General features: G+C 32.5%; 3 protein-coding genes across 4 annotated transcripts in view; 1 reads left to right on the top strand and 2 right to left on the bottom strand.

The window, feature by feature from the left end:
* LOC139492001 (uncharacterized) overlaps positions 1–24,289 on the top strand; it is a 275,234-nt gene that overhangs the window by 189,998 nt on the left and 60,947 nt on the right. The gene's annotated exons all lie outside the window — the stretch shown is intronic.
* On the bottom strand, positions 1,469–3,900 carry LOC139491999 (ankyrin-1-like). The gene has a single exon (XM_071280021.1). It carries the CDS (start codon positions 3,898–3,900, stop codon positions 2,368–2,370), a length of 1,533 nt encoding a protein of 510 aa, XP_071136122.1. The 3' UTR covers positions 1,469–2,367.
* On the bottom strand, positions 3,721–22,158 carry LOC139492000 (uncharacterized). 2 transcript variants are annotated; one of them, XM_071280023.1, is made up of 5 exons: positions 22,081–22,158; positions 21,219–21,744; positions 13,272–13,507; positions 10,629–10,977; positions 3,721–4,592 (listed from the first exon to the last, which is right to left on the bottom strand). In XM_071280023.1, the coding sequence occupies exons 2-5, from the start codon at positions 21,442–21,444 to the stop codon at positions 4,012–4,014; spliced, it is 1,392 nt and encodes a 463-aa protein (XP_071136124.1). In that variant the 5' UTR covers positions 21,445–21,744; positions 22,081–22,158; the 3' UTR covers positions 3,721–4,011. The 2 variants fall into 2 exon arrangements, with proteins under 2 accessions (XP_071136124.1, XP_071136123.1); XM_071280022.1 differs by having other exon boundaries at positions 4,012–4,592; positions 22,059–22,158.

The raw sequence follows: 24,289 nt of genomic DNA, 5'->3' as shown, positions 1-24,289 counted from the left end.
TTATATGCTTATAAATAGTTTAGGCTGTCGCTGCCAATGGATACTAGTATTAATACCCTTGTCTCACATACTGCATCTTTCGCAAAAGTAATATCCAAATATTCTATTTTTCTGCTCTCTACACTACTCCATGCTGCATGAAGATCTAATTTAACTACTCAATAAACAGTACTTTTTTTTAAAAAAAATTCTTGTCCTGCACTGATTTGAATTACAAACAAACAAACAATGACTTCATCAAAACGCTCGACATTAGTTTTGTTGAGTTTGATAGACAATCAGTATTCTAATGGGTACTTATTGTGAAGACTTCTGACTTTCTTTTGTTTATTTTGTACTCATATGAAACAGAAATGACATAGTGTAAAAGTCAACAGAAGAAACATGTACTAAGTTCATATCCAGATATGATATATTGATGATGGCTTATCACTCATCAATCTCCCATATTGATTAGGAATACTACTGATACACAGTTAAGTTATATAAAAGAATGTCAATCTATTTAAATAACATAAATAATTGTTTTGTTACTTCATCTTAGACAAATATGTCATTGATATTACAGTTGACACGATTGGCAGTTCATTTCTTTCATGTATTTTACACAATGATCATATTTATATCATTTTATTTCTAACTATTGTTTATATTGACAGTTATTTTAAATCAATATGACAACGTTTAGTTTGCATGGCTTAATTTTCTAATGACACAAATTAATGATACTACCCTAATAGATAACCAATTGTTATCGGCTTGAAAGTTGTCACTGGTTTTCATACAGTATGAAAAGTTTTGACTACTCCATGAGGTAAGTGTTTTTTGAAAACAGGAAAAAAGACTAAAACTTTAGATTGTATTTACTAATAAATATTTAGTTTGAAGCGACTGATTTTATCATCATAATACATGTAATGGCATGTTAAAAATAAATTCAAATGTCTGTTGGTCTTCGTTTAAACCAAGTATGGAAACAAATTTTTTTTCCCTTCAAATTATGGGCATTGCAGATATATTAAAGTATACATTTTTCAATATCAATACAGGGATATAAATATATCTCATGAAATAATCTCATCCAAACTTTTTTTTATCATTTGTTAACCATTGTTTTTTAATCAAAAGTTAACTTTTTAATGAGATCCTACATAAAAAAAAGTACAACCAGGTCCTCCACAGGACGCAGCTTTATACTACCGAAGTGTTCGAACCCTGAACGGTTGAGGCAACTTTGGTCATAATATTAAAGCTTGATAATGCCTGAATTTGGATTGTGGTAAAATTTTTGACATAATAAAGGTTTTTGTCACAAAATAAATGTAGTCAAAGATCTAGCAAATCTATTGCACAATACTGTGCAAATGAAGATTTCTTCTTGAAACTTTTCAAAATTCGAACATTTTTTGAAAAAAGGAATCCCCCTAGAATCCCTGAAAAAAATTGTTAACAAAATCCCCCCCCCCCCCCCCCCCTCAACATATTGAAACTCTCCCTTTAAACAATAACTGTTCCTTTGAAGTATGGAATCTTGTAGTACTCTCTTCTGAGAGATCCACACACTTAAACACAAGTTATTGTTTGGAAACTAGAATCTTTTGGCCCTTTTTTGGCTCCTAATTCCTACATATTTTGGGCAATTAATCCAAAACCTATTCCCAGCCTCCCCTTTGTTATATGGAACATTGTGGTTTAGTTTTAGAGAGATCCATACAATAACACACAAGTTATTGTCTTGAAACTGGTAAAAGCTTGTTATTGGCCCCTTTTTGGCCCTTAATTCCTAAAATTTGGACCCATAACCCCTTTAATCAATCCAAACCTTCAACTTGTGGTTTTAAACATTGTGGTACAATTTCAGAGCAATTGAAATACTAATACACAAGTTTTTATCCTTAGGTGAGCTAAAAAATGCTTGTTTTTGGCACCTTTTGGGTCCCTTATTCTTAAACGGTTAGGACCATCATCCAAAAAATCAATCCCAACCTTTTTTTTGTGGTATTGAACCTTCTGAAAAAATTTCATAAAGATCTATTTACTTAAACTAAAGTTATTGGCCAGAAACCAATATGTTTTCGGACGACGCAGAAGACGATCACATCATACCATTATACGATCCCAAAATTTTTTTTTCGGTCGTAAACAAATTATTTCATATCAAAGAATATGTTTTCAAATCAAAAACATGAATAAATTTCACTACAAAAAAACAAACTCTCATACAATGATTGAACAAAAAATAACAAATTAAAAAAAAAATTTGATTTGAATAAAGCACTCAGTCATCATTACAATTCTATTTGTAGACAAAATTTCCTTTCTGAAATCTTTAATTGCCAAATCACAATTTATATTTTGATATTCGTTTTATTTTCTTTGATATATAACCTCCTCTTTTTGAATATTTGTGTTAATGACAGCAAGTATGCCATTATATCCTTTATCACTGGCAATTTGTTTGGGTGAGATACCATTATTTGTGCACTTATTAATGTTTGCATTGTTGTCCAGTAATACCTTTACTATCTCTATATGATTTTCCGCACAAGCAACAAATAAGGGAGATTCTCCATCATCTGTACACTTATTAATGTCTGCATTGTTATCCAGTAATAACTTTACTGTCTCTATATGATTATTATGACAAGCAATATACAAAGGAGATACTCCATTAGCAAAACACTTATTAATGTCTGCCTTGTGGTCCAGTAATACCTTTACTGTCTCTATATGATTGTTATGACAAGCAACATGCAAAGGAGATACTCCCTCATTATCTGTAGACTTATCAATGTCTGCCTTGTTGTCCAGTAATATCTTTACTATCTCTATATGATTATTCCGACAAGCAAAATGCAAAGGAGATGCTCCATTAGCATCACACTTATTAATGTCTGCCTTGTTGTCCAATAATATCTTTACTGTCTCTATATGATTATTCCGACAAGCAATATACAAAGGAGATACTCCAGTATCTGTACACTTATTAATGTTTGCCTTGTTGTCCAGTAATATCTTTACTATCTCTATATGATTGTTATGACAAGCAATAAAGAAAGGAGATACTCCATCATCTTTACACTTATTAATGTCTGCCTTGTTGTCCAGTAATATCTTTACTATCTCTATATGATTATTCTGACAAACAGCAAACAAAGGAGATACTCCATTATCTTTACACTTATTAATGTCTGCCTTGTTGTCCAGTAATAACTTTACTATTTCTTTATGACCATTAATTGTAGCTGCATACAAAGGACTCGCACCTCTACAGTTACACAGGTTAACACAAACACCATGGTTAATACACCAATGAATAAAAGGAATATCAGCATACAAAGAACATAGTATCAGTGCAGTATCTTTAGTATTTACATCTATTTTCAGCGCTAATTGCCTCTGAAGTGATTTTTTACATTTTTTTAGATAACATAGGAATTTGTGTCTGAACTCTTGTATCTTCAAGTTTATATTCCTGAACACACATTTTACTTTACCAATTGACCAGTCATCAATCATTCTCTGCATATACATCTGATGGTATTTCTGTGGTACAATAGTAATAAACTGATCCATGTAATCTTTCCTTTCTAGTAAAAGTCTCTGCATAATGAAAACAGAATGTGCATTTCTGATTATACACTGGATCATTTTTTGTCCAAAATAGTATGCAAGAAAGTCAAATAACTTATCATGTTTTGTTTTAAATATACCATGTTCTTTCTTTATAAAAGTGTGTTCAAGTGAGTTTAGTTCATCAAGTAGAACAAGTCGTGATGTGCCTCTGTCCAATCTGCATGCCTCACATGTTTCCTTAATGATCTTTCTTGTTTCTACATTTATCTCTTCTGAAAACATTTCCTCCTTTAAGTTGTTGTTAAACATAACACACAAAGCCATTGCACAGTATTTTCTATAATGACCTTTTTTATTAAGCTTGTTAATTTCAGTTTCGTATACCGAAAATGGATTTTTGAAGAATTCTGTTATATTGACCTTGGGACTTTCATTTTACAATTTACAGAGAAGTGGAAAGAAATCATATAAATTACAGTACTGAATAATCTCTGATGATTTTGTTTTCAGATATATTTCTGCTATTGACGTTTTCTCTGTCTCTGATAAACACAAATCTTTTGTCCTTAGGTTACAAACAGATGTCCTGAAAATGGATAAAGGTTCAAACTTTTCGTCCTGGTACACTTGTAATCGACACGCGACAATAATTTTTGTTAATTTGTTTTCAATCAACATCTTTATTTGTTCCATAACTGATTCCCAATTGTCAAGGTCGGACTGGTTTATGGAATAAGTCCCACAAAAGTCATCAATTACAAACAGTGTTTTCTGATTTGGATTATTAAACTGGATAATATCATTTGGATAAGTAACTGGTAGTACATCATACCCTTCTTTTTCTTTCATTTTTAACGCCACATGACGTAAAATGGATGTCTTTCCAACACCAGAACTAGCTGTAATAGTGAGACAACTGTTTTCCTTGATACCTTTCAACACATATTTCGCAGCTCTGGTTTCAACAAAGTTATCAGCATTCTTCTGCCACTCATCCAACTGCTTACTAATTTGCTCTGAAACATCAAGGAGTAAGTTATTACCAAAGATAATTTAAAAAACAATAAAGTATTAATTCAACTTTGTATTTTTCTTATTTGTGACTCAGAATGCCTCAGATGATGGTAAATGCATAATGCATTAAGTGATGGGAGCAATATTATTTCTGTTCTGCTTAATTTGAATAATAAAATTGAGAATGGAAATGGAGAATGAGTCAAAGAGACTGAATTGTAAATTGAAAGTATTAAAGATAACAGTCTTATAATCTTACTACCGGTATCACTAAACTTTACAGCATCAATGATTTATGAAAATCAACGAACCTTTGTGAGCACATACTCCACGCCAACATTGTAACTGGGCAAAATCTCATCAGATTCCTAATTTTTAAGACTCAAACTCATTGATAAAAATTTCTAGTGAATATACACTTTTACATATTATGTCCTCATTTACTAAAAGTTTCATCTGTTGTTTGTTTTCACAGGAGTTGTGATGACAAACTGTTATATCAGTTTAGTCCAAATTTTAAGTTCATAGGGGTATAACTCCTAGAAAATAGATTTGAATCATAATTTCTGTGGATATTCACATCTACATAGTGTGTCCTCATTAACTCCAAAGTTTCATAAAATTCTGCTGTGTGGTTTTATAGGAGTTTAATTTAATCATATATTGACCAACTTTAGAAACGCAACACCAATTTTCTAAATTATTTTCGAAAATAGTAAAATATAAATGAGGAATGTGTCCATGGGACACAGATGATGGGGGGCATCATCTGTGTCCCATGGACACATTCCTCATTTATATTTTACTATTTTCGAAAATAATTTAGAAAATTGAATATCATCATTAAGGGACATAACTCAAGAACTGTAACAGTGACGCTACCCAAATATGTACTTAATCTGAGTTTGGTAATAAGCATTGATTATAAGTTTCATAACATTTATTTCAGGCAAACTTAAGTTAGAGAACGTAGCTTAACTCTATAACGATAAAAATGACGCCACCTAAATTCGAACTTAATCTGTATTTTGTGGTAATTAGCATTGTTCATAAGTTTAATAACATTTGGATGAGGCAAACTAAAGTAATTAAAACAGAAACCAACTTTTCAGCAATTTTTCCATTTGTAAAGGGGCATAACTCTAAAACAGTTAAAGTGATGCCACCAAAATTCAAATTTGATTTAAATTGTGTTTCGTGGTAATAAGAATTGTGTATAAGTTTCATAATATCAATGGTTCTGGCAAACTAAAGTTAGAGAACAGATACGAAAAATTGAACAATTTTCCATTTGTAAAGGGGCATAACTCTAGAACGGTAAAAGTTAGGCCACCAAAATTCAAACTTGATCTGTGTTTTTTGGTAATAAGCATTAATCATTATTTCATAACATTCGGTTGAAGCAAACTAAAGTAAGAGAACGGAAACCAATTTTGGGACGTACGTACAGACGGACAAGGGTAAAACTTAATGCCGTTTCACAAATGATATCGGATATGTTCCTTACATCGTAACTACAATCCCCTTCCCTTTCATGAATGTGACCTAGACTATTTACCGGATTTGTTATCACATCAGCAACACGACGGGTGCCACATGTGGAGCAGGATCTGCTTACCCTTCTGGAGCACCTGAGATCACCCCTAGTTTTTGGTGGGGTTCGTGTTGTTTTTTCTTTAGTTTTCTATGTTGTGTCATGTGTACTATTGTTTGTCTGTTTGTCTTTTTCATTTTTAGCCATGGCGCTGTCAGTTTATTTTAGATTTATTAGTTTGACTGTCCCTTTGGTATCTTTCGTCCCTCTTTTAATGCCCCCTCCGCAACAGCGGGGCATAAATATTATTTGTTTTGTTATTTACGACAGTCCTACATCTATCTGGTGAGTAAAAATCAATTATTTTCTTACCTGAGTAAGCCAGGTAATTTTGGGGTGAGGGGAGCATGAAATGTTCGACGATGGATGGCGGGTAGCTGAATAAATTTTAAATTGGTTTTATTGTCCTAAAGATGTGTTACATCCTTTGCTTTCCTTTAACCAATTGAACTTTTTGGGATTTCACAATGTGGCGACTAAGTGATGAAAATCGTAATCAAGCCATCCGAATGTTACAGACAGAAATAAGTCAATGTGCTGTTTCAAGACATTTTAATGTTAGCAATTCAAAAAGAAGGCTTCTATGTCAACACTACAGATAAACAGGAGCAGTTAAAGATCGTCTGAGACCCGGACAACCGCAAATAACGACGCAGCACCAACAAAATGCCATCATAGTATGCCATTTGCAGAATGGTTTCACGACGGCGACCTCAGCCGCAAACCAAATTATTGGACGCTATGGCAGAGCAATTAATGCTAAATCAGTGTCCTGTATACTGAAATGTCGTCAAATTCACTGTAGGATGCTCTAAAAAGGACTTATTATGACTTTGTGTCATAGACGAAATCAACAACAATGGGCCAAGCAACAACTGCAGCAGTAGAGAATCGTGTGGTGTTTTCTGATGAATCATGGTTCAATGCAAGTTTTGCGGACGGTAGAATGAGAATCTACAGAAGAGAAAATGAATGCTACGCTCAGATATCTGTGTTCTTATACATGACAGATTTAGTGGCAGAGGTGTAATGGTATGGGGCTCTATTAACAACAATTTTTGGATACGGTTGGTTATTTTCAATGGCACATTAAAATAGATAGACGCTACATTGATGAAATTTTGCAGTCAGTTGTTGTTCCAGAGCTACGACGTTATGGACAGTTCAATCAATTAACATTCCAACATGATAATGCGCGTGCACATACCGCTAGCTTGACTCAAAACTTCATGAATTTGAATGGAGTAGATGTTATTGAATGACCTGCTCTTTAGAAGCTATCCTACGAAACAACTGTGGCCACACCCGATACTGAAGATCTAAAACCAGACTGTAAGTGTTAACCACAGTATTTCAACAAGGAACATTACGTCATTGGGTTTTCGATTGACTGTAAATTTTGTCTGTAACGTTGAAAGATTGATTAAGTATTGGTATATACGATGAATTTGTCTAATATATTATTTATTTAATTTAAAAACGTCCGATTTATTTAGGTGTTGGGTTTCTAAAGTCTGTTAGTATAATTTCCTGTCAATATGCACATCTACATAGTATGTTCTAATTAACTACAAAGTTTCATAAAATTATACAGTGTGGTTCAGAGAAGTTGTGATGACAAGAACATGACTAAAGAACTGACGAATGGACAGACGGGTCAGAAACATTATACACTAGGCAACTTTGTTGTGTGATGTATAATGAAGTCAAGGTCATATGAACAATGACGGACAACCATGTAAACCTTACAATCATTTCAGACATCAAATAAAGTTGACCTAATTCTGATAGTATCTATTAGAAACGAACATCAATATACACCAAAAATAGTTGACCTATTAGGCTTAATAAAAGTATATATTGTGTGGTTCTGGATATCTCAAAATAATATAAACAGCTCTTAGCAGGGCGCAACTTGATATGACCACAGAGGTCCGACCCTGCACAGTTGCGGCAAGCATGGACTCAACATTTAAGCTTTCGTGATACAGCTCTGAATTTGGATTGATTAAATATTTCACACAACATAGGTTTCTGGCAGAGAATGAATATAGTTTAATAAGAACTTAAAAATTTCAATGAATTTGAAATATGAAATTTACCTTTAACGGTCCAATGTTCAAAATTTAAATACAGCCCTTATAGCTAGCTGTTTGGTGTGAGCCAAGGTTCCGTGTTGAAGAGAAAAAAAAAAGAGGGACGAAAGATACCAAAGGGACAGTCAAACTCATAAATCTAAAACAAACTGACAACGCCATGGCTAAAAATGAAAAAGACAAACAGAAAAACAATAGTACACATAACACAATATAGAAAACTAAAGAATAAACAACACGAACCCCACCAAAAACTAGGAGTGATCTCAGGTGCTCCGGAAGGGTAAGCAGATCCTGCTCCACATGCGGCACCCGTCGTGTTGCTTATGTGATTACAAATCCGGTAAATAGTCTAATTCGGTAGGTCAAATTCATGAAAGGGAAGGGGATTGTAGTTACGACGTGAGGAACATATCCGATATCATTTGTGAAATGGTTATTCCATAACGGTCAACCAACTCGTGATGGCGTCCGTAAAATTTACGAAGGGATGATTTCAACTTCACCATTTGGAACTCTTGATTTAATAGCTTCCTTGTGAGCAGTAACCCTCTATCAAGAAAATCATGATAGGAAATGCAAGCACGGGAATATCGTATCATTTGAGAGATATATACCCCGTATGCAGGTGCTGCTGGAATGTTGCTACTTAGAAATGGAAAGTTCACAATTGGAAAGCTGAAATCATCTCTTTTGTCGTAAAGTTTTGTCTTCAACCGACCCTCATTGTCAATTTCTAGATGTAAGTCAAGATATGAAGCTGACTTAACTGTATCTGTAGTATCCTTTATCTCCAATTCGATGGGATAGATGCGTTCCACATAGTCACCAAATTTTGAATTGTTTAGTGAAAGAACGTCATCTATATAGCGGAAAGTAGAGTTAAAGGATATTGCTAACTTCTTATCTTTCTTCCTAAGAAGTTCCTGCATGAAGTCAGCCTCATAATAATAAAGAAACAAGTCAGCAAGTAGAGGGGCACAGTTTGTTCCCATTGGTATGCCGACAGTCTGTTGAAAAACACGTCCTCCGAACGTAACAAATATGTTGTCAATCAAGAAATCAAGCATCTTGATAATATCGGTTTCAGAGAATTTTTTGTTTGAATCAGAGTGATTCTTTACAAAGTAGGATTTATCCCTCCCTAAGACAAGATACTTGTATCTACGTTGGCCATTCTTTTTTATGAAGCAAAGTAATACCAGCTCTTTTAATTTGTCTTTAAGTTTGGAATGTGGAATACTTGTGTAAAGAGTAGAGAAGTCAAATGTTTTAATACTGTTACAAGATGAAAGAGAGTTAGATTGTATGTACTCTAAAAGATCTTTGGAATTTTTAAGTATCCACATCTGATTCACGCCACCTCTAGAATAGGCAGTTTCACAATGTACTTTGACCTATATTGATTTACTTTTACATATTGATACTTGGGTGGAAAGCTGTCTCATCGGCACTCATACCACATCTTCTTATATCTATTAGATTCAGCATATCAAAGAACCGCAAGAATACATTTCTTTTTTTAAATCAAAGTTTAATTTTGGACCCCGATTAGGAAAAAAAACCAGAAAACTTGGCCCAAAATATGAAAATATAAAACATGTCAAAGAACCATAAGATTTCAATTTTTGTTAAAATATAATTAAAGTTCAATTTTGGACCCTTTGGACCTGTATGTAGATCAAAAACAGGGAACAAACTCAAAAATCTAAATTCACGCTTAGATTCAGCATATTAAAGAACCACATGAATTTAACTTTTTATGAAATTTTGGACCATTTGGACCTTAATGTGTAACATTTTGAAAATAGGGCCCAAAATTATAACATCGAAATACAATGTTAGATTTGGCATATCATACATTTGTCATAGAACCCAACTTATTTAGTTTTTGGTAAAAACAAACAAAGTTTAATTGTGAAATATTTGGCCCTCAATGTCGACCAATTTGACAAAGGAGTCCCAACATTGGAAATCAAAATACATGGGTAGAATCAACATATTAAACCGGTACTGAAATCAAAAATCTAAACAAACAGCTAGATTCAGCATATCAAAGAACCCAAGGAATTCAATAATTGATAAAATCAAACTAAAGTTTAATTTAGGACACTTTGGACCTTTTTTTACCAATTTGAAAACGGACCAAAGAGTAAATTTATAAGTCTAGATACGGTTAAATTAAGCATATCAAAGAAAAATGTAAATTTTTTTACAAACCTCTCCCTTTTTTATAAAATATCTTTTCCCATTTCAAATTTTGTTAAAAATACAAGTCACTTATCATGTTAATAAGTTCTACTTTAGGGTTGGTAGTTCAAAAACTAAATTGAATACATTTTTTGTACCTCTTCTAGTGCATGGAACTGGATCCTCAGAAGTAGATTTGAGCTTTTTCACATCCACATTTACATTTATGTAATCTAGCTCCAACCTATTCACATCTTTTTTAAATCTCTTCGCCTGCTGATTTGATACATTTTGTTTGTGCTGTAACAAATTATGAGATCTTTTCAAATTTTTTATATCTTGTTTTAATTCTGTATCAAGTGTTTCATGTGTTTGTTTAATTAATTCAATGTCCACTTTAGCCTGGTTTAAGTCTCGTAATATTTCTTGGCTTGACATGTCCAGTGGTTTTGTCATCAACTGATCACATTCTTGTTTCATTGCATTCCCTCCTATTCTAAGAACAGCCTTGAAAAGAAAACAAACTAGTTGTCTAAGTAAGTTTAACATTTTGTTTTGCGAAAATAACATTACATAAGCATGATAAGGCCACACTTAAAAATATTTTAAAAAGGTTGAGACAGTGGGTAGGTAGGTATAGGCATTTCCTTTTTTCCACAAAAAGAAATTGAAGTATCAGATGTTTATTAGTCTTCATGCTTATTTGATTAAAAAAAAACTTCTTCAAATTAGGACAATAAAAGATTTTGAGTAGGCAGCTTTTTCCTGGGTAGGTAGGGTTTGGGCAAACAAATCTATTCTTTGTTATGGCATAAACTGCTTGATAAAGGGATAGTGGGATGAATTGTCTCATTGACAATCATACCACATCTTCTCTTTATATTCATACACAGGTTTCCTTGGAAGAATGAAAAGAAGCAAGCTTGGATATTTAACTTTGCATTCCCCTAATAACTATACAGCTAATGTCCTCGCACTAAATAATTCAAAGTTTGGGGATAGTTGAATGCATCTATCCCATCAAACTTGAAATTAAGCAAACAAAACATTCAGTAAATAGATATAAGAATTCTGCCTCATATCTTGATTTACATCTAGAAAATTAACAATGAGAAAAATAAAACTTTTAGACAGAAGTGATGATTTTAGTTTCCAATTGTGAACATTCCATTCTAATGTAGCAACATTCCAACAGCGCCTGCATATGTAGTATATACTGTATCTCAATTGATACAATATCCCAGATTTTGCATTTCCTATCATGATTTCCGCAAAAAAAGTTTGTTGCTTACAAGGAAATTATTGAACAATGTTGAAACAAGACCGAGAATACAAAGAAGTAAAACTGAAATCATTTTTTCCAAAACTTTTTAAAATGCCATCCCAATATGGTTGAGTCTGATATGTCGATATCATTATTGAATTTATGTTTCACGGAAGACAATGGATATGTTTCATTTGTCTTAATGGCCGTCCTGTCCACATTTCCTTGAATGTGACCCACCAATTTAGACTGATCACTTTAAACTTACATTAGCAACACAACAGGTGTCACATGTGAAGCAGGGTCTGGTCACCATTCTAGAATACATTAAATCACCCCTTGATTTAGATGAGGTTCATGTTGTCCTGTCTTTTCAGTTTTATAGGTTGTGTTTGGTGTGTTGGTGATTTATCACGTTTTGTCTGTTTTTCCACTTATGAGGTTTGAATATACATATATCCTCTGGTTAACAGAAAAACAGATAGAAAGGACAAAAAAGCATACCCCTTGCAAGTTTGTTGTGTAGGGTATAAATACCCTGATTACATTTATTATTTCAGAATGACTGTACCATGTAATATCCCGTTGACATTATACCCAAAACTCTCCTTTTTAATCTTTATTATACGTAGCTAAATAACAATGAAATGGGAGCCATCTCTGTGAACATTGTTCACAGAGATGGCTCCCATTTCAACATTGATGCCAATAATATGTGCTCACAAATTTGTATGAATAAGAACTGATATATGAAGCACCTTTTAAAGTTATATACATGATATAGAGCAGACACAATTTGTTAGGGACGACACACCAACAGACAGACCTTTGACAGAAAAAATTGTATATATGTCATTACACACTCTAGTGTTTGGTCAAGTATAAACTTTGTAATCATAACAGTTCGCAAGATCTAGAGAAGACATGATCTGTCCCTTAAGACATGGGGTTTGCAACTGAAACCAAAATTTTTGACCTTAAGTAACCTTTGATATAGCAAGTTCTATATACATTATGAAAAATTAATGTAACATTAAGTTTCTATAGTGTTTAACTATACATGTAGGTTCTACTTACATGAATATGTTTTAATTTGATAGCTATATATAGATGCTTTTGTACTTTTTTGTAAAATTTTTTTTTTTTAGATTGTAACACAGTGATGACTGCTGTACCCATATTTTGACTATTTTATTTATTATGTCTGTTTTGTTCTTGCATCGTTGTAGATATATTGGAATTTGATGAGACTGTCATACGAGTGAGAGGTCTAGCGCTATAGAACCAGGTTCAATCCACTATTTTCTACATTTGAAAATGTGTGTACCAAGTCAGGAATATGACAGTTGTTGTCCATTCTTTTGATGTGTTTTGTCATTTGATTTTGCCATGTGATTAGGAGTTCAGTATGTTTGTGATTTTACTTTTTTCATCACTTATATCCTTCCAAGCTGTGGTAAATAATGTGCCATCTACCTTGCCATCATCAAGATGTGACATTAAGTTTCTATAGCGTTTAGTTGTAGGTTTTACTTACGTCGCTTATATCCTTCCAAGCTGTAGTGAATAATGCGCCATCTACCTTGCCATCATTAAGATGTGCCAGTAAGTTTCTATAATGTTTAATTCTGGCTAAATCTGATGCAGCTGTTGTTTCTGTAGCAACAGGTAGTTTGTCATATCCATTAATAGGAGGAGTCAAGGGCACGTTTGACAGGTTCCTCAGCAATGCTATCATCAGTGTCACATCAAAAGTCTTAGAATCTGTGATACCTGGTAACAGAACAAATAATCTTGAAGATAATGTTGTTAATTTTTTTAAACCGTCTTTGAATTTTTAGACAAATCATCATGAAATCAAATAACAAATAAAGTTTTTATACTTTGCTAAAATGTGAATCACCATGAATCCTGCCTATAATAATTCCCAAGTCAATACATGTATAATATTTTATTATTTGAGTTTTAATATATCCGATCATAACTATCTAAAGTTATTCAAATCAATAAAGTGTTTCTACAACAAGGCATATCAATTTGATTTTATGTAAATTATCTGTTTATAAACAATGCAGGAGCGTAGCTAGGCATTCATTCAACTGTAGGCACAAATCGGCAGGGGGTCTTGGGAACGCTTAAGGCCCCCATCAGGTCCAGGGCAGAGCCCTGGTAGGGGGTTCAGGGGGGGAAAACCCCCGACGGAAAACGGATTTCAGCGTTTTCGCTGCAAAATTTTATGCACAAAAATATTAAATTTTCTGGTCATTTAATCATGAAAATTATAATATTCATGATGAAAAGTTCGAAGAATTAGGAATAATTTACCATAACATCTGAATCACCAGTCAGAGATATAACTCTATAGGGTTATTACAGAAAATAACTTGTGTGTGTTATTACAGATACTTTTCCTTAAATTTTCTAAATCTGTTATAACATATGTTTGTTATTTGTAAAATTAGTTAATCTATAGTGGACTCTAGGGAACAATTGAGACTTTGCGCAGAAACTAAATGCATAGCCTTGATAATTTATTTTTAAATTGAATTAATACATTTTTGATTATCCATGGTTAATCAATGAGACAAGGCTATTAAGGAATTAACTTAGCTGTGATAACAAGGCTTAGTTATTAAAGGAATGTAACTTATTATATAAGACACTTGGGAATTACTGAGAAACTTGCACAGAACCTCATTACATGCTCTGGTCATTATTTCTTACAATAAATCTAAATACATTGTAATTAAGCATGATTTATGTCTGAGCAAATGTTTTGAAGTGATATAGAGAAGCTGTGATAACACCCTTTAGTTATTACAGGCATATTTTTTCTGTAATAACATATAGGTGTACTATTGAAAATTGGAATACTATGAACTGCTACATCTTTCAATAGTTAAGTATACATAAAGACAATAGTAATATTAATAGAACTTGTATACATTTTAACTAAACTTATGATGTATATTGTCCCTTTCAAACATGTAACATACATATGTTATCACAGTTCTTTGATTTTTTAGTCCACAATAACAAATGTATGTTATTTTCCTGTAATAACCCTATAGAGTTATATCCCTGACTGATCACAGGCACTTGTCTCAGAAAAAAAAATTACCTATATACCTTAATATAACAATATATATATTAATGTTATATTAAGGTATATAGGTATTTTTTTTTCTGAGACAAGTGCCTGTGATCTGAATGGTGAATTAAATAACGCAGTACAATTGGAAAATCAAATATTAAAAAAAATATTTACAATATGTACTGCCCATCTTAGATCCGCGAATCCCTTTAATTAAGCAGTACACCCTGTTTGGTATTTTCAAATCTATTCTGTTATGATTGATATATACGTTTAACTTAATGGATAGTACATATTGACGATCCTTCATTAAAAAAAGGCATGTGCACATAAACACTGATATTATACTATATAATAACACTATCCTTTTGGCTAGGAAGACATCAACCATCAATATTTTGATTCTTAAAGCTTCACCCTAGCCACACAAACACATACACACATAGTCGATGCCTAATGCAAAAGTTCTGTTCTGTTCATACTAACGTAACAAAATTCAAGAAATTCGTATTTCTTTATATCCCGCTCTACTGTAAAATCCCTACCTGCTTAGGAATTTGAATAATTGTGGCCATTACTCTTAGATCTGAGAGTACTCAAAACTACTGGGACTCACGACTACTGGAATCTAGTTGATAGATTGATTTTTAAACATCCAGTGTAAAATATTTATGCAAGTTTAGAACCAAAAAAAACCAAACAAATTGATTATTTACAATAAACACAACAGGGAACTTAGTCCTGTAATAGGTGTTGTACAGGACGAAGGTCTGGAAATTTGAAAATGCCATGTATTGGAAAATGAGGGATTATTGGATAGGAGCAGAAACTTTGCCTTTTAGTAGACCAACACGAACTCCTCAAACAGTGGCATATTCTCTCTACAACTAGGCATAAGATTAAATGTCCCCATTCTGACCAAACGTGACTACGTATTTATACATCCTGCACAGCAAAACGGACGACCAACATTTGCAAGTCGGGTGAAGACAAAGTGGAAAGCTAGTTGAAAACTAACAACAACTAATTAAAAATTCATGTGTCTAAGTTGAGGTTCTTTCAAGTTTTTGTTGATAGAATTGAAATGATCTGAACCAAAGTTCTAGTTTATAGTTTCTATATAAGGTACACACATAAAAAAAAACATCCAATTCTATCCAATGATTCATTCACTAAGGACAAGACTAGTGTACACATGACATTCGATAATTAGAGTTGTGACAACTTCACTGAAGTTCATTTATATATAACGTTGTTTATTATTTTTTTTAACAAAAAAAAAATATTTGTGAAAAAATTATGTGTAGGCACGTGCCTAAAGTGCCTAACGGCAGTTACGCCCCTGCAATGAATTTTTTGAAACACTGAAGTATATGTTTTACACCAGGCGTGGATTGCCATAAGTTGTTATTGGCACAATTTTTCAAATTTTTAAATGTTAAATGCTCTGCAACATTGTATTTCATTTTACGTCCTACTGATTTGATATGAGCACACTGATGAGTCTTTTCTGGGAAAAAACATGCATCTAGCATATTCCAAACAATTATGCAAAATTTTGCTGGAAAAGACTATTGAAGTTGCTAAAAAACATTTGAAATTTGCTAAACTTGTGGTGAGACTGACTTTATAGCAAATTCTTTAATATATCATGTTCATTGATGCAAAGATATGGTTTGTATGATGATGATAATGGTTGGCTGCTTAACATCCAGCGGCAAATTGATTAATATATTCAGGACACACAGACGTTAATTTTATATAAATATCAACCCTGCTTCGTACAAGACAGACACGCTGAGGCAGATTTTTAGCATGCTACATTGTAGTTCACAAGGTAACATTTCACAGGAAGACATGTGACCTTTTGAGTGACAAATAATTCTGACCCCCAGGCAAACCAGTTTTTGCTCTTACTCCTTAATGCCATGTACATCTATATATACATAGAGGAGAAGCAGCAAATACCAATTTTTAAGCCTTTGGTTTGATTTGGCCAAGGTTCAAACCCACGACCTCCTGTAGTTGAGGCTAACACTCTACCCCAAGATCACCTTAGGCAAATATTTGGTTTTGAATTTGATTATACAATTATCCAAACAAGATAGTGTAATCCATTAAACAGTTTATTAAACAGACCTGTAAATTTAGATATGATCTGGGTTAACTTAATATCAATCCTTAAAACAAAATATTCTAAAAGTTTACAATATAAAAAAGAAGATGTGGTATGATTGCCAATGAGACAACTGTCCACAAGAGACCAAAATGACACAGACATTGACAACTATACATGCTATAGGTCACCGTACGGCCTTCAACAATGAGCAAAGCCCATACCGCATAGTCAGCTATAAAAGGCCCAGATAAAACAATGTAAAACAATTCAAACGAGAAAACTAACGGCCTTATTTATATAAAAAAAATGAATGAAAAACAAATATATGTAACACATAAACAAACGACAACCAGGCTCCTGACTTGGGACAGGCACATACATAAATAATGTGGCAGGGTTAAACAGGTTAGCGGGATCCCAACCCTCCCCTAACCTGGGACAGTGGTATAACAGTACAACATACATGACATAAGAACGAACTATAACCAGATGCTCCGCAGGGCGCAGCTTTATACGACCACAGAGGTTGAACCCTGAATGGTTGGGGCAAGTATGGACACAACATTCAAGCTGGATTCAGCTCTAAATTTGGATTGTGTTTAAATAGTTGACACAGCATAGGTTTCTGACACAGAATGAATGTGGTCTAATGAACTTAAAATTTTTGTTTTGCCTTTGAGCAATTCACTATGCTGTTGAATATTAATCCTCTCAAAAAAATGTTTGAAGAAATTTTCTTTTTATTTATGAAATCAGTGAAATGAGAAAAATTAACCCCCCCCCCCAATTTTTTTTCACATCCCTCTTTCCTTTATTCCAAAACCAATCTCAATTCAAATTTCTAATGGAGTTTGCAACAATAACTACTCATTTAAATACATCATAAAATATTAAAATGTAAAAAAAATGTGCTTAATATTTTGTTTATAATCACTGAATGGTAAAGATTGTTTTAATTTATCTGTTGGTAGTAAAAGTGAATATACATTGTGTGTATATTGTATAAAACTATTCAACTACTATTCTGGACAAAGAAAGATAACTCCAATTGAAATTTCTTGCTATTGCACAATATTGTGCAATTAGATATTTCTTGCTATTGCACAATACTGTGCAATTGAAAATATTTGCTATTGCACAAGACTGTGCAATTGAAGATTTCTTGTTATTGCGCAATTGAAAATTTCTTGCTATTGCACAAAACTGTGCAATTGAATATTTCTTGCTATTGCTGAGTACTGTGCAATTGAAAATTTCTTGCTATTGCACAATACTTAATATAATAATTTTGGATTCTGATTTGGACCAACTTGAAAACTGGGCCCATAATCAAAAATCTAAGTACATGTTTAGATTCAGCATATATCAAAGAAGCCCAAGAATTTAATTTTTGTTAAAATCAAACTAAAGTTTAATTTTGGACCCTTTGGACTTTAATGTAGACCAATTTGAAAACGGGACCAAAAATTAAGAATCTACATACACAGTTAGATTCGGCATATCAATGAACCCCAATTATTCAATTTTTGATGAATTCAAACAAAGTTTAATTTTGGACCCCGATTTGGACCAACTTGAAAACTGGGCCAATAATAAAAAATCTAAGTACATTTTTAGATTCAGCATGATCAAAGAACCCCAAGAATTCAATTTTTGTTAAAATCAAACTAAGTTTAATTTTGGACCCTTTGGACCTTATTATGTAGACCAATTTGAAAACAGGACCAAAAATTAAGAATCTACTGACACAGTTAGATTCGGCATATCAAAGAACCCCAATTATTCAATTTTTGATGAAATAAAACAAATAAAATTGAGAATGGAAATGGGGAGGTTTAATTTTGGACCCTTTGGGCCCCTTATTCCTAATCTGTTGGGACCAAAACTCCCAAAATCAATCCCAACTTTCCTTTTATGGTCATAAACCTTGTGTTGAAATTTCATAGATTTCTATTTACTTAAAACTAAAGTTATGGTGCGAAAACCAAGAATAATGCTTATTTGGGCCCTTTTTTGGCCCCTAATTCCTAAAATTTCATAGATTTCTATTTACTTAAACTAAAGTTACAGTGCGAAAACCAAGAATAATGCTTATTTGGGCCCTTTTTTGGCCCCTAATTCCTAAAATGTTGGGACCAAAACTCCAAAAATCAATCCCAACCTTCCTTTTGTGGTCATAAACCTTGTGTTAAAATTTCATAGATTTCTATTCACTTTTACTAAAGTTAGAGTGTGAAAACTAAAAGTATTCGGATGACAACAACGCCAACGTGATACCAATATACGACCAAAAAATTTTCAATTTTTGCGGTCATATAAAAATCAGTTGAAAAAGGCTTAACTCATCAGATGGACAAAAATATAAGTGAACGTGGCCAGGTACTTATACATCCCGACACAAAAAGACACAATGAACAGATCTGAGAGTACTCGTGTAACAAAAAATATGTTCCGGCGTGACATTTGTTCCGCTGGAACAAATTTCATAGGAAATATGTACCGCCGGAACTTATATCACAGAAAATATGTTCCAGCACTGTAAAATTTGTTCCGGAACTATTTTTTTGACCAAATATGAAATAAGTTCCGGAACAAATATCATATAGCTCCATGAATTTTGTTCCAGTTAATATTAAAAGTTTTAAATAAGTTCCTGTGATATTAGTTTAAGACCACTATGTACATATTTCAAAGAAACCAATGAATAAGTTCTTCTCAAACCTATTTTCACTGAAATAAGTACATGTACCTTTGCAACATATTGCACAGCGAAACATTTTCTTGTTACACTTAAATTATAAAGCAAGCTAAATGCTGTACTGAGTGTGCTGGCATGGGATACATGTGCAATTTTAGGCATGACTGTAAAGTTCTACAGGATAAAGTGGTGGTAATTTATCATAATTTGTATCTATGTTTTATGTGGTATTCCGTCTTGGTTCTTGTTAACTGTCATGGCCCTGTTTCTAGTCATACATGTACTTGTCATGGAACAGTTTCAACAGAGTGTGTCTTTTGTTTCTTCATGTCTTTTACAATCATTAATCAGTTATTTCGTCCTTTCCAAATTAGTTCATATATATCATGTATATGTTCATGTTCTTTGACTTTAATTTTTTCTAAAAGATTTTTCTTATCCAACTCTTTTCTGCTTAAAGTGGGACTGTCATTTTAATATTTTTTTACGTTTATAATTAAACATTTGCTATAGTCACTGTCCTTAAGATTCTTATTGGATGAATTACATTTCTCATTTATTATATTATCAATATATTATACTTATTTTTATAATGCCCTTGAATGATAACTTTAAACTCATTGATGACAAATGTTCAGTATATAAGATAACCTGTTTAACCAGTGGAACATATTTCACAGACTAGGAACTTATTTTACCAGGTGAGGAACAAATTTCACAAACCCAGAACTTATTTCACCAGGTAAGGAACAAATCTCATAAACCTGGAACCTATTTCACTAGGTAAGGAACAAATTTCACCAACCCGGTACTTATTTCACCAGGTAAAGTGTGGAACTTATTTCATAGAGATGGAACAAATTATATTGAAATTATCTATGAAAAAAGTTCTCCCAGAACATATTTCCTGTGATATTAGTTCCACTGGAACCTTTTTCACAGGAACAAATTTTGGCTCACACTCGCAGTTATCTGACAGCTAGTTCAAAGCCACTAACAACTAATAAAAAAATCATGCATCTAAGACTAAACTATCAATCCATACACATCCAACATCCAAAGGATTTAGAGTATAGACGTCATAAACAGCCAGAGAAAAACATGACCTTGTGTTCATGTTGTTTACTTTGTAATCTTATATAATTGACTATTGTCATGATTGTTCTATGGTAAAAATATTATTGATTTAGTAAATTATAACCCAACTTCAGTCATGTTTTTCTTTGAATGTTAATGACATCTTTGCACTAAATTCATTAATATTTGATTTTTTTCTGACTGATATATCATACATGTATATTGAATACATGATTTTTAAATAGTTGTTTTTGTCTTTGCACTAGCTTTCAGCATGTTCAGCAGGAACCAGCAGGAACAATATATATTTTTCCCAGCTTTTAGGTAGTATTGGTGTCTGTCGCCATCTTGGCATAATAGTCATCCACATAATATATTTTTTAACATTTTTAAAAGATCCATTACTTTTAATTGAGATGTCAGGTCGCAAAGTTCCCCCTTCTCTCGTTTAATTGTAGTGCCACACTATTGAATGAGATAAGAAAGATATACTTACCACTGGTAGGAAACAGGAGATCCCACTGTGCCTTGTTAATAACTCTTTTTCCTCTCAAGTCATTCAGCTTTTGTTTCACTTTTTTATCATTTACAGTCAAACTTATAGATGCTGGAGGAAATTCTTTATCAAACAGGACACGAACAGCACGTGGGGATATTCCAGTGAGTAACAATGACATTCGTACATAGTTTTCCTCTTCTTGTGAGAGAGCATTAGATGCCATATTGGTAAGCCTTTGAATATGTCACGATTATACGTAGTTACTTACATCAAATTGGTATCATAATGGGTTGTTATCAAAAGATGACTTGGTCTTTAGAAACTTCTTGTCGATTGCATGTTTGATAATTTATTTTACAGCTTATAAAACTTTTGGAATTTCAATTTGATTTCGACCTATCACATGTAAAAGTCCGCACATTTTTTGTTTCAAATGTTTATATTTAACATGTAAAACCACAGTTGATTGTTTGTATCAATATCTTCCTCCATAACAACTGGACTTTTCAGTAGTAATTGAGCCCTAAAAGAACAAAATAAGATGATCCAGTAAAGTATTTCCCGATTATTTTCCTGAAAAATTAAATTGATTGTAGTCCAGTCACAAATATTTCATGTATATTCTTAATATATTTGACTTGAGTCACTAAAATCAAACAAATTCACATTTTCATTTCTTGTCTGTATGCCAGGCCATTAGAAAATCTGTATTTTTTAGTAAATAATTAACTAGGAAAACATATTCTAGAATTTCTATGTGAATGAAAACCGAAAGTAGATATAAAAGTGAAGTATTTACAGATTTTCAGCTTAACTAATTATGAAGATTTTCTTTACCTCGGCTTTATACTCGAATTACCTATTTATATGCTAATTTGTATAAAACAAAGCAGTGAAATATATAAATCATTCCGATTTAGGACCATTTCCTTGTGGTGTAACACCACTAATTCGGGCCCGAAAGCACATACCAGAAAGTAGTACATATTTAACACAAAATAGTTCCTACGCATGGACATAACTTTCAAAATATTTAGAGTATTTTATTAATTTTGGTATCAAATGAAAGCTGCATGACTGGTGATCATTGTAGAACAATTTTTGACTGATAAATTTGAATAATAAAAAAATGGCATGCAATTTAAAAAGGAGGGTACATTTTGCCTTTTTGTCAGATCGGAAGTACCTGTTTTGGTACATCCGAAGTTCCGGGAACCAGTTCTTTCTTATAGAACAGAACAGAACAGAACATATTTTATTTCCAATTAAGGGCCCACAAGGGGCATACAGAGCATACATGAATAAGGCAAAAGAATATTGATTTGCATAGATACATAGATACAAACAATTTTTTACATACAGTTACAATACAATTACTAACTCATATTCACTTTAATAAATTTACCAACAGCATTAAGGACCTGATTGTCTTCACAGTTTAATAAATAAATAAATTTATGCTGATTATCAAGTATAGAAAAATTCGGAATTCTTTGGCAAACAAAGTCAAAGAGAGCATCTCTATCCGATTTAAAATTTTCACAGTTAGTTAAAAAATGGATTTCATCTTCAACACAGCCAGAGGAGCATTTTTTGCAAATTCTTTCATTTCGTGGAATATTTGAAAAACGACCAACTTCAATTTGAAGCTTATGAGCAGAAATACGTAATTTGCATATAGATCTTCTAAAATCAAAGTTCTTAATTAAAGAGAGATAATTTTCATAACCAAAATTCTGCTTAAATTTCACATAATTAAACAGTTTTCCATCAGAAGCTTTATTTTGGCTAGCATACCAATTGCTAATATATTTAGTGTGAATTAATTTACTAGATATGTTCAAAAATTTATATTGTCCGAAATGTTTTACTTCTTGTTTAATTTCAAAAACTTCTAACACTTTTTTAACAAATGAGAACCAAGAAGTTATGTTAGATTTGTGAAGCTCTTGGCTGCATTTATAAGCATCTTTCAATAGACTGAATTCAGTTGTAAGATTTTCAAATCTATACCAGTATTTTACAATTGACTTTACAATATCATAATGTAAGGGGAAACGTCCCAGTTCTGATAATACAGCAAAATTGACACTCCTTTTGTGTACACCAAGTATAAATTTAGAAAATTTAAGATGGAGATTCTCACACTTAAGATTTTTAAAAACATTTTCAAGATTGAATGAGGAAGACTGTAATTTATTACAAGAGACATTATAACCTCCCCATACCTCTGAATTATATAACAGAATGGGTTTTAGGGTATGATCAAAAATATGAACACAAGATTTTATTCCAGGAGACAAATTGATAAAATCCTTTCTAAGTTTATAGTAGGCCTTAAGAGCCTTATTATAAAGTTCAGTTTTAGCTAGATGAAAACTTCCAGATGCAGTAAAGTGAACACCTAAATATTTGTAATGAGCGACACAGTCAATCAAGTTATTCTGCAGTCGAAAATTTTCCTGAATTTTCCTTCCAGCCTTATTAAAAATTATGACTTTAGTCTTTCTAATATTAACTTTCAGGCACCAGTCAGCACAATATTTTTCTAGCTGATCAAGTCTACTTTGAAGCCCTGTGGCTGATGTTGACATAATCACAATATCATCCGCATACATCAAACAATTTAATTTCTCTGAGTGCAGGGAAACTGCATCCAGACAGGAGTCAAGATAGGATGGGAAGTCATTTATAAAAATTTTAAATAATGAAGGACTCAAGTTGTCTCCTTGTCTTACACCTAATTTAATGCTAAAAGGGTCAGTGAGAGAAGCTCCAACTCTTACACATGCTTTACTATTATTATACATATCTGATATAATATTATAAAATAAAGTACCAACTTTCATATTAATAAGCTTCAGTTTAAGACCAATATGAATTACACTGTCGAATGCTTTGCGAAAGTCTACAAAACAAGTATATAGTCTACCCTCTTTACTGTGACAGTATTTGTCTATCAGTGTTTTCAAAATAAATATATGATCTGAAGTTCTGGCATTTTTTGTAAAGCCAATCTGAGAATTATGAATTAAGTTGTTTTGGTACAAAAATTTGTCAAGTCTTGT

Source organism: Mytilus edulis, chromosome 10, assembly GCF_963676685.1.
Source record: "Mytilus edulis chromosome 10, xbMytEdul2.2, whole genome shotgun sequence".
In the NCBI taxonomy this organism is placed as follows: domain Eukaryota; kingdom Metazoa; phylum Mollusca; class Bivalvia; order Mytilida; family Mytilidae; genus Mytilus; species Mytilus edulis.
This window is presented reverse-complemented; position numbering and strand designations above follow the sequence as displayed.

Excerpts from the sequence above, each read along its gene's own strand:
- LOC139491999 (XM_071280021.1), bottom strand. The coding sequence starts at position 3,900 with ATGGCTTTGTGTGTTATGTTTAACAACAACTTAAAGGAGGAAATGTTT.
- LOC139492000 (XM_071280023.1), bottom strand. The coding sequence starts at position 21,444 with ATGGCATCTAATGCTCTCTCACAAGAAGAGGAAAACTATGTACGAATG. Across the intron at positions 10,978-13,271 it reads CTTGGAAGGATATAAGCGAC|GCTGTTCTTAGAATAGGAGG; the intron begins GTAAGTAAAACC and ends TTTCTTTTCAAG. Across the intron at positions 4,593-10,628 it reads AGTTCCATGCACTAGAAGAG|AGCAAATTAGTAAGCAGTTG; the intron begins GTACAAAAAATG and ends TTGATGTTTCAG.